This window comes from Parasteatoda tepidariorum, chromosome 7 (genome assembly GCF_043381705.1).
Source record: "Parasteatoda tepidariorum isolate YZ-2023 chromosome 7, CAS_Ptep_4.0, whole genome shotgun sequence".
NCBI lineage: Eukaryota > Metazoa > Arthropoda > Arachnida > Araneae > Theridiidae > Parasteatoda > Parasteatoda tepidariorum.
The window spans coordinates 6,705,175-6,718,902 of NC_092210.1; the positions used below are offsets into that span (position 1 = coordinate 6,705,175).

Genomic DNA, 13,728 nt, shown 5'->3' on the forward strand with positions numbered 1-13,728 from the left:
TTAAAGGTAGTATGGGAGTTTGTTCCATTTTTCAAAGGTATTAAAATTGAAAAATTAAAATTTTTAACGACATACATTTTTATCTGCCTTACATTTTGCTGTATATGTTACCATGAATGATCAAAATCAAGAAAATGTCGACTTTCACCAGTGAATGTCAAGAATCACATAGCGACTTTGGTGAATGTCCCAAATGTATTTGTTGTATCCTATTTGATATCAGTGTTCGGAATACTTTTTTAAATGTATACTGGGTAGTGGCACTTGACATTAAAAAAACATTGATGTAGGGCATACCGAGCAAATATATACCGGGCAGTGGCACTTAACTAGACCTAGTATATATTTCGGACATTTACCAAAGCGACTATGTGATTGTCAATATTTACCGGTGGAAGTCAACAATCACCAATTTTGGTCATTCACAGTATCATATATAGACAATGTATGCGGCTTAAATTCAAAATAAACACTTATTTGGGGTATACGAGTATAATTTCGGTCATTCACAGTACCATACAATAATTGTCTGACAGCGCTGTTTAGCAGACAAATTTGGATGCTGCAGATTGACTAGGAAAATTGTGCTACCAGGATTATGCATATAAAAAAATTGGAGGACTGATATCTTTCTATGTGTTGTTTCCAGTTAGATGCTTTACAAATTTCCGTAATCTGAACACTGTAACAAAAACTACACAAAATCATAATATTGTTGAGATAAAAATCTTTTAATTTTTCTATTATTAACTAAAATGTTCTCTTGCACAATGTTGTTTCTCACTACGTTTCCTCAATGGTTTCATATCTATAGGGTAATGTGAATGATTGAAATGGGTGGTCTTCCACCAATGAATTTTGACAATCTCATAGTCGCTTTGGTAAATGTCCGAAATGACATTCTCTTGATTTCGGTCATTCATGGTAGCATGTATATTGAAATATTTAATATCTTTGATGCTGTTTTTAAGATTAAAAGCATCAAGATCAGTCTCGGATAAAACTGATAAGTGATAAAATGAACTGAAAAGTGATAAAAACCCAGTGGTCGAATTTGCGCACGACAAGTAGCGAAACTACTGTAGTCGCTACCTTTTTTTGTAGTTTGTAGTGCAGTGTGATGCTTAAAAAAAGTAGTGTATCGAGTAGTGCGATACAAAAAGCCGTAGTTTGTACCGATTCCTGGCAACTACTTTGATTAACCTAGGATTATATACAAGTTTGCGAAAATTGAAAATTATTCGTTAATTTTGATCTTCATATTCATAAAAAAATCTCGCTAAATTGGAATTTTTTTTTAAAAAAAAAAGTACAATAATTTTTAGACATTTAAACTATTTGTCCTCTCTAAAGCCCGGATAAATTTTTACGGAACTATGATATGTATAGTCTAAAATTACAACTTAGCCTCTAGAGTAAAAGCGATTAAACTATGGATTTTTTTTCGGGCCAAAGCTTTGAAAAACATCTTTAAGGGAAGCAATTGAGGAATACCATGTACCTTTATCAATACATACATATATACGTATATATTTAAAAATCATGTCATTGAAAACAGGAGCTGAATATTTCCATGATTGTCCTGCTCAGAAGATGATACCAATCAGTCTGATTGTTGCCGGATGTGTTGCCATGCTCAGCAACGTCATCAATTTTGTGGATAGATTCAAGAGATTGTCTGAAACCGGTATTCCTAAAAGACACACAGTCATTGGATGGATTAACCTCGTTCTCAACTTGTTCATGCTTGGATGGTTCCTTGCTAGTAACTATCTTTCAAACCTCTTTAATGCTAGTTTATATTAATATATGTCCCCCAAAAAAGTCTGACAATTTTAAAAGTTCATTTAAGAACAATCGAAGTATAGTAAAATATATGGTTTACTTCCCTTTGCTTAGGAAATTAGATTGTTCAATCTCACCTAGCTATAAAATTAGTTTTAAAGTTCCTCAACAGATGGCACTACAGAACCAAAGTGCTAGTTTATATTAATATTAATTAATATTAGATTGTTAGAATATATTAATATAATAGAATATATCAATATAATGGAATATATTAATATATTAGAATATATTAACATTAGAATATATTAATATTAGAATCTATCGATATTAGTATATATTAATGTGTGTACAGGACAACTCAAAAATCACTGACAATTTTAAAAATCCATTTGTGAGCTACAGTATCGTGACGCGCATGCTTACTTCACTTTGCTTAGGAAACTAGTTTATTTAATCTTTCCTATATTTGAAATTAATTACGAAGTTCGACAACAGGTGACACCACTGAATCAAAGTACTAATACATATTACCACTATTTTATGTTAATATATGTACCGGGGAAAGACAGGATAGAGGTACAACCGACTCTATTACTTAACAAGCCCCGTTTGTAGAGGATCAAGCGGGCCTTAAAACCAGTATTTGTTTAGATTTTGATGAAAATGAGGCAAATGTCGTCGTTTAGCAATTAACTTCACTACGTCATAAAATAAAACGGGAATTAGTTGTTCATTGTTAACTGTTTTAATCTCGCCTATTTGCAAAGTTAGCTTTCAAATTAGTATTATGAGCTGATTATACTCAAACTTTTTTTAATGATAAAATAAATTATTTTAAAAGGAAAATTAATAATTAAAGTTCCGGAATTACAAGTACGTTCCACTCTTTAAAACGTATCGGAGTGATGTACTGACGTAAAGAAATGAATAGAAACAAAGAGATTATAAAAGATTATTTCAGCGGTATTTAAAAGATATGTAAAAGACTATATTTTGCGTTAAAAACGTTAAAAACTATATTTTTCAATTGTTTTAGGATAACTAAGATATTTTTTCATAGTTACAGAGATGAATTTTCGAGTTAGCGATGAATATGAATCGGTAATAGTATTAAAATTCTAAATGTTCATCAATATTCCATTTTTTTACAAGGCAATAAAATTGGCAATAACATTTAAGTGTATAAAGATTAATAATAACAGTTTCACAGTTTATAAAAGAATCGGAAAGATTGCTGAAAATTTTAAGTCATCTATACATTACTAAAACTTTTTTAATTTTTTGCGCTATTGTGCGATTTATAAGCATTAATAAGCATTCAAAATAGTTTTGTGATGAAATTTAAAATAAATAAATAAATAAATAAAAGTTTTTAATTTTTGATATAACAAAAAAAATTAGGATTCAATCTTGATAATTAGCCCACTGGTAGTAATATAGTGTCCAAGCACAGAGAAGAAGTACAGTAAAAGTCCGTTCTAAGCAAATTAAAAAAAAAAGAATACTTAGCTCTTTTGATTTAAAATATATATCTAGTAATTAATAATAATATATAAAATTAAAATAAATATATAAAATATATATCTTCTCTGTAATTAGAAAATGAAGTGTTTTTACATCATTGATTACATAGAATTCAGCTTTTTAATAGAAAGATATCTGGAAATAAATACTGATGTTTGATAGATCAGGAGCGTTTTCTTAAAGTGCGCAGCAGGATTTCTATTTATAGTGGAAAAATTTTTGTTTGGAAGGAAATAACTTAGTTGGTGATCGCCCACACATTGCTTTATAATAGTACGGGGTTAAAAATGCAAGAAAATAATTATGGTCGTTTTTTACATTTCTCTATTGACACCAGGAACAGAAAAAATGTTTTTCCTTTAAACCTTTTTCTTATAACCAGGGGACTAAGCCCCCTGTTCGCTTCCGTTCACCAACCCTGATGATTACTTCGCAATAATTGTTATTTTTTTGCAGAAAACAGTTTTTCTACTAAAGTTAAAATTATTCATTTAACATATAAGTATTAAAATTAATTCTACCTGCTAACGCTTGTGCCTTCCCTTCCCGTGTCTAAATATCATCTATTAGTATTATAAATATTTAGATCTATTGATAAACAGAAGTAATTTTCTTAAGTAATAATTTTTTAAAACAACATTTATATTGTTATTACATTCTTGTTCTAACAAATTTGATGAGTTCACAACAGCAATTTAATATATTCGCTGACCAAACGGGTGGATGTAGTATATTAAATACTATTTTTGTTTGCATCTCATTGTGCATGAAGCTGATCGTTGAATTCTAAATCGTTACAAATCTTAATTGCAGCAGAATTACATTACAATAATGATAATAAAAAGAACAATTCTCTTTGTTTTAAACCCTGGAATTAAAAGCGCAATAATAGCAGTACAGGAAAATAATTTTAAGTAAGGGACACAGAAATATTTATAAAAAAACAATTCGCGATCGCAACGAACTATAGGGGCGTTATTGTATGAAACGAATTCCTGCGTTTTCTATATGAACAGTCATTCAGTTGCTCTGGAGACCTCTTTAATGTAGTGTGTAGCATTGTTACGTTCCTTCTTTATTGTGACTTATTAAATTTAAAAAAGAAAATTGTTTGATACTCTATCTTATGCAAGCGAAAACAAAATGGTATCTCTTTTTTTAGAGAAGGAACATCCTAAACACATCGGAAAAATATTTGAAAATAAACAGGAAAAAAAATTTATCTTTTTATTAGAGTTAAAACTTAATGCCTGCGAAATCGTTTTACTAAATTTAATGATTAACATGAAAGGCCTATTTAAACTTTACATTCCATAGTTTTATGAATCATATTACTTCAAACATTAAAATATGCAAAAAGTATACATAAGCCCATAATTTTGTATCATTTAATTTTGAAAAAAAAGTTTTTTGACAAAAATTTTTATTAAAAAATTTTAAGTTTCAATAAAAATCATTGTTTATAAACTAAAAAATGCAAGATAAGGAATAATTACGAAAAAAAAAGCGATTCTAAAAATTCCTCAAATTAAAATAAAAGCAAATTAAATTCTATATAATGCCAAATGAGAAACCGGCAAAGTATAAAATACGTTTCCGATTCGTTTCGTAATATAATGAAATGTAATTCAAAATGTCATTCAAGCCTGCCATGTTGCAACAAGTAGCTTAATTTCTTTCTTTTTACATGAAAATTTTGTTTCCCTTAATAAGAAAGGCATAAATTATGTTTTGTGCAACTTTAATTTTTCTTTACGCATTTAATTTTTTTTAATGGCACTCTCATTATTTTTTCAGAATAAATTTTTATTTTTGTGAAATGCACATCGTTTACATAATAACCTCACTAGGGCGTTTTTTTCATACTTTGCCTAAATAGCATTTGTCATTCTATAGAATGCCTAGGTATTATATACAATGCCTAGGGAAAGTATGTAATACTTCTCATATTTCATACCTTGCCTAAAAACACCCGGCATTATATACAATGCCTTGGTATTCCACAGAATGCCGGCGATTTACACTTTGCCGGTAACATGTATAGTGAGATACTACTTTCTTAAACAGCCGATAAAATGCAGTTTTCTCAAAAAAATTGTTTTCTCGTAATAGTGGAAGACTGGTAAATTTTTAGTCATTTCAAAGCTGAAATTTTTGTAACTTAAATATTAAAATTTTGAGGGCTACTTGAAAATTCGTCACAACAACTTCTCGTAATACTCGTTACATCGTGTTTTATCTGTAGTAATAATTTTTCATCTTACTAAGTTGTGCGTACTGTTGATGACAAGTAATGGTTGTTACCTCTCTCTTTTTCTTCAGCTTGCTACTGGGTGTACAATGCAAATGGCGCGGATTTCCAAGATCCTAAGTCACTTACGTACTGCAATCCCCACATGTATGGATTTGTCTTCTGGTTCATCAACTTCATTTGGATCTTCTTCGGCACAATGGTTGTCATTTCGGCATTCGTCATGTGCTTCGCCCTCATGTGCTGGTAAAAAAAAAGAAAGAAGTGTTGTGGAATAATTTTCGAACATTACATTTTGTTCGTTTATACCATAGATATAAATATTTATTGTGTTGTACAGATTACTTATGTTTTATATAAATGAAGTGATATTCTATACTAGTATGAAGCTATCATGGACTGGAACTCGGAAGATACCAACCTGGAAAATTTTGAAGATGTTTTTATATCAATAAATAAAAAAAAATGCCAAAAATAAATAATTAAAAATAAATCAAATATAAAAAGAAATAATAATAATGAAATTAATTATCTCTATTATTCTAGAAATCGCCTTCAAATATCTTACTCTAACTACTTAATAATAACTACTCTTTCAGTTACCTTAATAATGCATTAAGTTTTAATGAAATGAGTCAGTTTAATTGCTATAATTGACAAAAGGCTTAGAGATATGTAGTGTATAAACATACATGTGACTTAAAATGAACTTGTTTTGAAAATTTTATCGACATGATTTATTAAAAGAAATTATTCCTGTTTCTCAGTAGCTTTAAATGCAATTATTGCATTAAATAATAAAAGTATAACTAATTATTGAGTAAAATTATAAAAGTGAAACTAATAATTTCGTAATTTGTATTTACAATAAAGATGCCAATGTTAAGTCACTTTTCAATTACCTGCCAGTCATTGATCAATCAGTTATTAGTATCAACCAATTGGAATGCGTTTCAAACTAATACCTAACGGGCATGCGCAATTGCTTAAAAACAGAATGAAACGTGAATTTGTGAAATTTCTAAAGCATCTTTTTTGAACTTGGCAAGGCAGCCGACTATGAACTAAATCTGCTTTTTTCTTCTCTCATCTTTGGTCTTTTAAGCAATTATTTTTATTATTTTAACTTATTTCTATTGCGGCTTTAATAGATTTAAAGTTATTAGTTTTGTGCCATGTTTTTGCCTGCATCTCATATAATCATTTTTCTATTTATGCACTCATTTCATTTTTGGAAGTAGTATTGTGTTTGTAATTGTATGTTGTAAAAAGAAACATAAATGTGATGTTTTGATGTCTGTAACACATGAGTATGTTTTTATTTGATTTCATTCCTGTTAAAATATTGAAAAAATTTAATCAATAAAAATATTTTAAAAAGTAGTCACTATTATCATATCCTATATTTCACAAACAACGAGGGGGGGACGGAACATAGTAATATTGACCAGTTTGTAAAATATGCAGTATCTATAATTTAAGCAAAGTCTAACAATAAATGCGTGTACATTTAAAAATATGAAATCAGATTTTAAAAAAATCTTATTTTTATCTGATCTTATGATCAACAAAAAAGAGGCAAAATCCGGAAAACAATGAAAAATGAATTTTCCAGATCATGAGAAATTTAAAAAAAATCTTATAATAGGGAAATTCTAACCATAAATCTTAAACCTAATTCACAGGTTTTTTCTGCTAAAATCATAAAACATTGTTCTTCAGTTTCTGACCATGATTTCTCGGAATCATTCCCTATACTGAATACTTCAAATTATTAAATCAATAATATTTACAATTATTTATAAATAATATTTAATATTTAGTATAATTCCAATACTAAATATAAAAATAATATAATTCCAATTATTTAATTAATAATATTTAACATTTTGTACAGTTTGTCTACGGAAGGACCCCCCCCCCNTACGGAAGGACCCCCCCCCCGCCACAATATCTGAGGCCGTCTGCTGGTATGGAAACAAGAATAGCGCATTTCAGAGAGGGTAGTTTCTCTTCCCTCTAGAGCAGTGTTTCTTAACCTTTTTGATACAATGGACCCCTTTTAAAATTTTTTAGGAAGTCACGGACCACCCCTCTGAGAAAAAAAAATTGAGAAAAACATCAATTTTTAGTATTTAATTTATTTTAGCATTTAATTTATTATTTCAATAGTATAGAAAATATTTAAAATTAAAATTTTCAGTCTGAAGGTTGTTGCTGCTTTTCCTTAATTAATAAATTGAATAGAGGGATGGTTTTCGACAAAGCAACGAGCATAACATGTTCAACATTCAATCGATAACAATGTTTTGTTTTTATTGTCACAACTGTGGAAAGTCCGGCTTCGTTAAGATACACTATAGCTAACGGAATTATAGCTGAAATAGCTCGCTTTACAAGCAATGGGTAGGCTTCTTTCACAGAAGACCAGAACTCTCCGAGTGTTTTTGAATCGAAATCCATTTTTAGCAAGGACTTTGTTCTAAGATCAATAAGCTCATCTTTGGCAAGGTTCATATCATCGATACAGTCAATATCACAAAGAAAAGGATGACGAATCCACAACTCATCTTTTATCTTTATCTCATCCAAATTAAAATATTTTTTCAATGNNNGTGGCGGACGCTGTTCGAGTAAGCAGAAGTGTCGTTGCAAGGCTGTGGAATCGATTCCAAGAGACTGGAAATGTGAGTTGTCGGCCAGGGCAAGGTCGGCCACGTGCAACAACTGCAGCTGATGACCGGTATATACAGTTAACAGCTCGTCGTAACAGAACAGACAATGCTACTCAGCTGCAAAGACAGTTTCTCGTGGCAACAGGACGAAGAGTTTCCACTTAAACAATACGGAATAGGCTCCATCAGGGAGGTCTCTATGCTCGTAAGCCCATGGTCTGCATTCCATTGACCTCGAGCCACCGTGCGGCTAGCAGAAGATGGGCTGCTGAACATCAAGATTAGGAGCAACGCGATTGGAGCCATGTATTGTTTACAGACGAGTCTCGATTCAGTCTGGAGAGTGACACCCGACGTGTTTTGGTGTGGAGGGAAAGGGGAACTCGAAATAACCCCACTTTCATTCGTGAAAGGTCACACTACAGACGAGCTGGTTGGATGGTGTGGGGTGGAATAAGCATAGGTGGACGTACGGACCTGCATATCATTCGGAACGGTACTTTGACGGCCCGCAGATATGCAGACGAGATATTGAGACCTCATGTCATACCCTACGCAGCAGCCATTGGAGATTCCTTTGTTTTACAAGATAATAATGCGAGATCACATACAGCTCGTCTTGTGGAGAACATGCTGGAAGCTGAAACAATACAGCGTATGGAATGGCCAGCGCGCTCTCCTGACCTGAATCCAATCGAGCATGTTTGGGACGTGCTTCGGAGACGCATTGCTGTGAGACCAAGGCCTCCATTAACTCTCCGTGACTTGGAGATTGCCCTTCTTGAGGAGTGGAACTGTATTCCCCAAACTCTCATCGATACCATCATTGCATCCATGGGAAACAGGTGTGCAGCAGTTTTAGCTGTTCGAGGAGACCACACGCCTTATTAACAGTACTGCCTCATTTCCAAACATTACTTTTTTATCGTTTACATGTAAACCAATTGTTGCCTTAAATCGACTTTTTGTTTTTTCTCTCCATAGTTTCCATGAATTAAAGCCTAATTCCATATGTTTTTACGTCTTTTTTTCTGTATCGCGCATTGATACGTATGCACTATCCATTTCATGCAGCTCTGTGGATGTCTCGCACGATTTTCTTACTTTCTTTGCTTGCTCCCCTAATTTTTTTGAGCAGTGTAGTTATACCTTGTTACCATAGTCACCGCCACGGGTCCAGACGAATGGTTAGAGGAGTTCTGATATTAGACAAATTATACAATGTTAACGTTACTATACTTATAGTACCATTCCTTTCTAATTGCTGTAAATGGGGGAGTTACATTTCTGGGGAGAGCACAGGTCACTCCCCCTCTCTCCACAGTTTGGGCGCTAATCCATCTTACTCTTTCCTTCTATAGGGTTTTATAATCATGATGTGTTTTCGTCACATTCTGGACTAATTTCGAAATATTTTTAAGCGTTTTTAAACACACACCATTTTATAAAACATTAAACAAATAAAATAAGGAAATTTTTTTTGACAGAATTTTAGTGCCACTATTAAAAAAAAATATTTAGTATTTACAAAATTTCTTCCATCTCAATTCAATGTTAGTGACTTTTTTTTTGTATAAATACTGCCAGCGCACAAAAAAATAGTTAATTACAGAAATGCATTCCTTTAAAATGAAGTCCATAAAAAGTTAATTCTAGTAATAAAATGAAATATACCTAGTGCATAGTTTCATTAAAATGAGGAATTTTAGCAGGATTCAAAGTTACACTCAAAATTCGTCAATCTCATTCTGCAACCCCTATGCTTTCTCAGAGTTCCTCCTGCTCTGCAGCTGACCATCATACAGTAGTACAATGTACAGTAATAGTACAGTAATGAGGAGTGCAAAGGAAACAATGAAATATGAAGAAAAAAATGAGTGAAAGCTGATGTTGTCATGGGGTACCAGCTCCCGAAGTCATAAAAGCAAAATATTTTCTATCGAGAGAGCACGACCAATGTCTAAAATTGCTCTCTCTGTACCCCAAAGGTTTTGTCAAAGTCCAGGAAGAGAGTAAAATATAAAATACATAAAGCATTAAATTTGGGGTACAGAGAGAGCAATTTTAGACATTGGTCGTGCTCTCTCGATAGAAAATATTTTGCTTTTATGACTTCGGGAGCTGGTACCCCATGACGACGTCAGCTTCGGTTGTGATATTTACTCATTTTTTTCTTCATATTTCATTGTTTCTTTTGTTTCAATTCCTTTCGGATTCTCAGCTTAGCTCGTTTTTCCACTGGAAGTATTATTTTTAATTGCTTTAAATGTTTTGAATTCTTTTCTTAATATGAGTAGAACAAAAGTTATCCTTTGGAAGACACGGGTTAATGTCCCCGGAAAATCTATTTTAATTTTTACATTGTGTGCACTTTAGGCTTGCAATCTAAGAATACATATTGAAAACAACATCCAAGAGATGGTGGTTTTCAATATAAATATAAACAACAACAATCGCAAGCTCTTAACCTGCTCTACTTCCTGCTAGAAAGTATACAGCGGCTTACTTCAGCTTATTCTGCGAGGCGATATTTTCAAACAGATAATTTCTTTTTTAATAAAGGAAATAAATTATATCATTTCTGAGCTCAAATATGCTGTATTTCATAAGATAATGATATTAAGTAGTTTTAGTGCGTTTGATGTGAAAGTCTGTAATTGTTATTTAGAGATGTATTTTTAAAAAAGGCGACATGGTTGTTACAATTCGCTTTTTTTTTGGCAGTTCTGATTTGGTCTCTTTTTACATGTTTATTATTGTTTGTTCTTGATGCAAGACATGCACCATCATACATTAGTGTTAGCGTATTGTTCGAGCAGCGAGATTAAGTTTATTTTAAAAATTATCATGTAGGTTCAAATTTCGAAGTTGGTATATTGTTAACAAGGTAAGAAGTGTTTTATAACGATTTTTTTTCTTCAAATGATAATTCTTACATTTTGGAATGACAGGTTTTCAAATGATGATTCTTATAAAGATTCTTCTTTTAAACGCAAACAATAAATCAGGCAACAAATAATGTATACACGAAATACTATTCAAGATAGTCTCAAAACACAATGATCACGTTGTGAGCCAAATGGCTTCAAAATACACCAAAAACAGTTAACCGGAAGTATAGGCGGTCAAGAGCTTGCAGCGTGCTCTAGTGTAGAAAACACCATTCATTGTAATCTGTCCAGTTATTTATTTTGTTCGTTACCGAAACTATAGTTAATCCATCTTCTTACGAATATTATTCACGTTGTTTTACTTTGTAAATGTCAAACTAGTTCAGTCAAGAAATCAGTTTAAATTTTGGAACTGAAAATTTCGTGTTCACTTTATGTTTGTCGCACCATATGGAATATAAATCAATGGAATTGAATATAAATTTACATTGCTTGCTGATATTCACTTAAAATATTAAAAAGATATGACGAATTACACGAAAAATAAAGAAGATGAAATTTTCGACAGCTCACCTGCTGACTTAACTATTGAGACTCTTTGAGACTTTACAGACTATTGAGAATTTACAGATTGATGGTAGCCCCTCATATTTTCGGTGTCAAAAGTCTTAATATATCGGGGTGGGGGAGAAACATTCTTATTGAGAGAGTTTTGGTGGTTGATTTCGTTTCACAATTTCGTTTAATTATAACAAATTTTAACAAATAATTTTAACAAATAATTTCGTTTGCATACGATAATTTTGTTTCATAACCGTCGTTGAACAGCCGGCCCAATCTTTTTGGATTAACGACCACTACTGTTCAACTTCGTTGCCTTGTAATTTTTAACCCAATCCAGAAGACAAGGGAACTACTGGATCAAGCATTGGGAGATATTTCGTTTTCGAGGAGGACTTTTTTCTGGAACTAACCCACATTTGGATTACACGGAGAGGAAAACCTCTTACGGTTAGTCTGACGGCAAAGGGACTCTAACCCTTGATCTGTCTACCACTGAGGATATTTTACGTCAGCACTGAGGTTGGTGCAAGCCGGATGCGGGAACCCGGTTCACCTCATTGGAAGGCGAACGCTCTATCCTCTGAGCCATCACGACTTTGCATACAATAATTAGCATGATTAACCTTTCGAACCATTAATACTAAATCTCAGTGTAGAACAGAACAAAATGGGCCGTTTTATTTATTTAAACTGGAACGACAATTTTTACGAAAAATAACATTTATTTGCAGAATTTTTTTTTAAAAAGTTAAAAATGAAACAAATTTTTGATTACTTCTTGTCATTTTACTTTACAAAAGAAGAGCAAATTAATCACTTTGAGTTCCACGGTAGACTGATCTTAAAGACACGGTTCCCTGTAGAACACCGAAGTCAAGCATCACAGGCTGCGGTCAGTAAGCGGGTGAGTGACCACTTTGTTCAGCTTGCTGAGGGACCGAGATTGTGCGGTATCGGGCCTTGTTAAACTGTTTTACCATAAAGTGCTCTACTTCATGCGCAGGTCGTCGGGCTACCAAAGCAAGGGAGCCATCCCCTCTACAGAGGATCAAAATTGCGACGGCGTGTCTTCGGATCATCCTCCGGGATGTTTCCCAGACCGTCGCCAATAGCCCATTGTGCAGATCTTGTGCAACGTAAGTAAAGTACTTAGTCACTGTGCTTTTACAGCAACACTCCGCAGAAAGATTTTTACCGTCTTAAATCCAATTAAAAAATTATAATTCTCCCATTTCTCTCCGAGTTCGCATAACTTTTTTTTATGATCCGTGATTTTTGATATGTTCTTTTTAGCGCGCTTTTTTACTTAATTGTTCCAAAAATTGTTTTGCTATATGAATTGCATGCAATTGAATGTTTTGTTTCAATATTTTTCTCTAGATTTCGTTGGTTTTCAGATAATTATGATACATAGAGAAAATAATTTTTTTTAAAAATCAGCTGTCTCACCTCGAGCTAATCATTATTGCCTGAAGAAATAATCCTACAAAAAAAATAAATAAATATGATTTTAAGCTAATTCATTTTTTACAGCATATAATTCAGAGTAATAATGCGTTCTGCTAGAACAGAGGTCGCCAAAGTGGTCTATATAGACCCCAGGGGTCTATTTAACAAAAGCGGGGGTCGATCTGAGCCAGGGGGTCGAATGGTGGTCGATCCGAATCGGAAGTGTCGATTGGGGGTCGAAGAAAAAACAGTTCTTAATACTCAAATCACACATACCTAATTGAGTAAGTAAAATTTGTGTTTTTTTTAATGATTGACTTAATATCTGGTTCCTTATAGAACATATAAATTAATAAGCGAATATTTATTCGAGTGAAACAAGTACTTACGAACCAGCTCGCAGTGGCACGAACTCTGCATTTCTGGTTTATAAGTCATATGCATATGTGCGCTTGTCCAAATGTTTCGTGTGACGAGCATTGACGTTACAAACGCAAATACCATACGCAGTTTCAGATATCTTTGCAAACTGTGAGCAGTGTTGAATACTTGCAGTATCATTATTAAAACTTTTATAGTTTTGGAC

The 13,728-nt window shown here is 32.6% G+C and overlaps 1 protein-coding gene across 3 annotated transcripts in view; it reads left to right on the forward strand.

Annotated features, from left to right (window-relative positions):
* The window catches only part of LOC107449028 (transmembrane protein 272), a 28,371-nt gene that overhangs the window by 11,296 nt on the left and 3,347 nt on the right, over positions 1–13,728 (forward strand). For 2 of the 3 annotated variants that reach the window (XM_043039761.2, XM_043039762.2), the window contains exons 6-7: positions 1,559–1,765; positions 5,635–6,946. In XM_043039761.2, the coding sequence (XP_042895695.1) occupies positions 1,559–1,765; positions 5,635–5,813 (386 nt within the window). In that variant the 3' untranslated portion in view covers positions 5,814–6,946. Of the gene's footprint in view, positions 1–1,558; positions 1,766–5,634; positions 6,947–13,728 lie in introns of those variants that run through there. The other variant, XM_071183021.1, reaches the window with a different exon arrangement.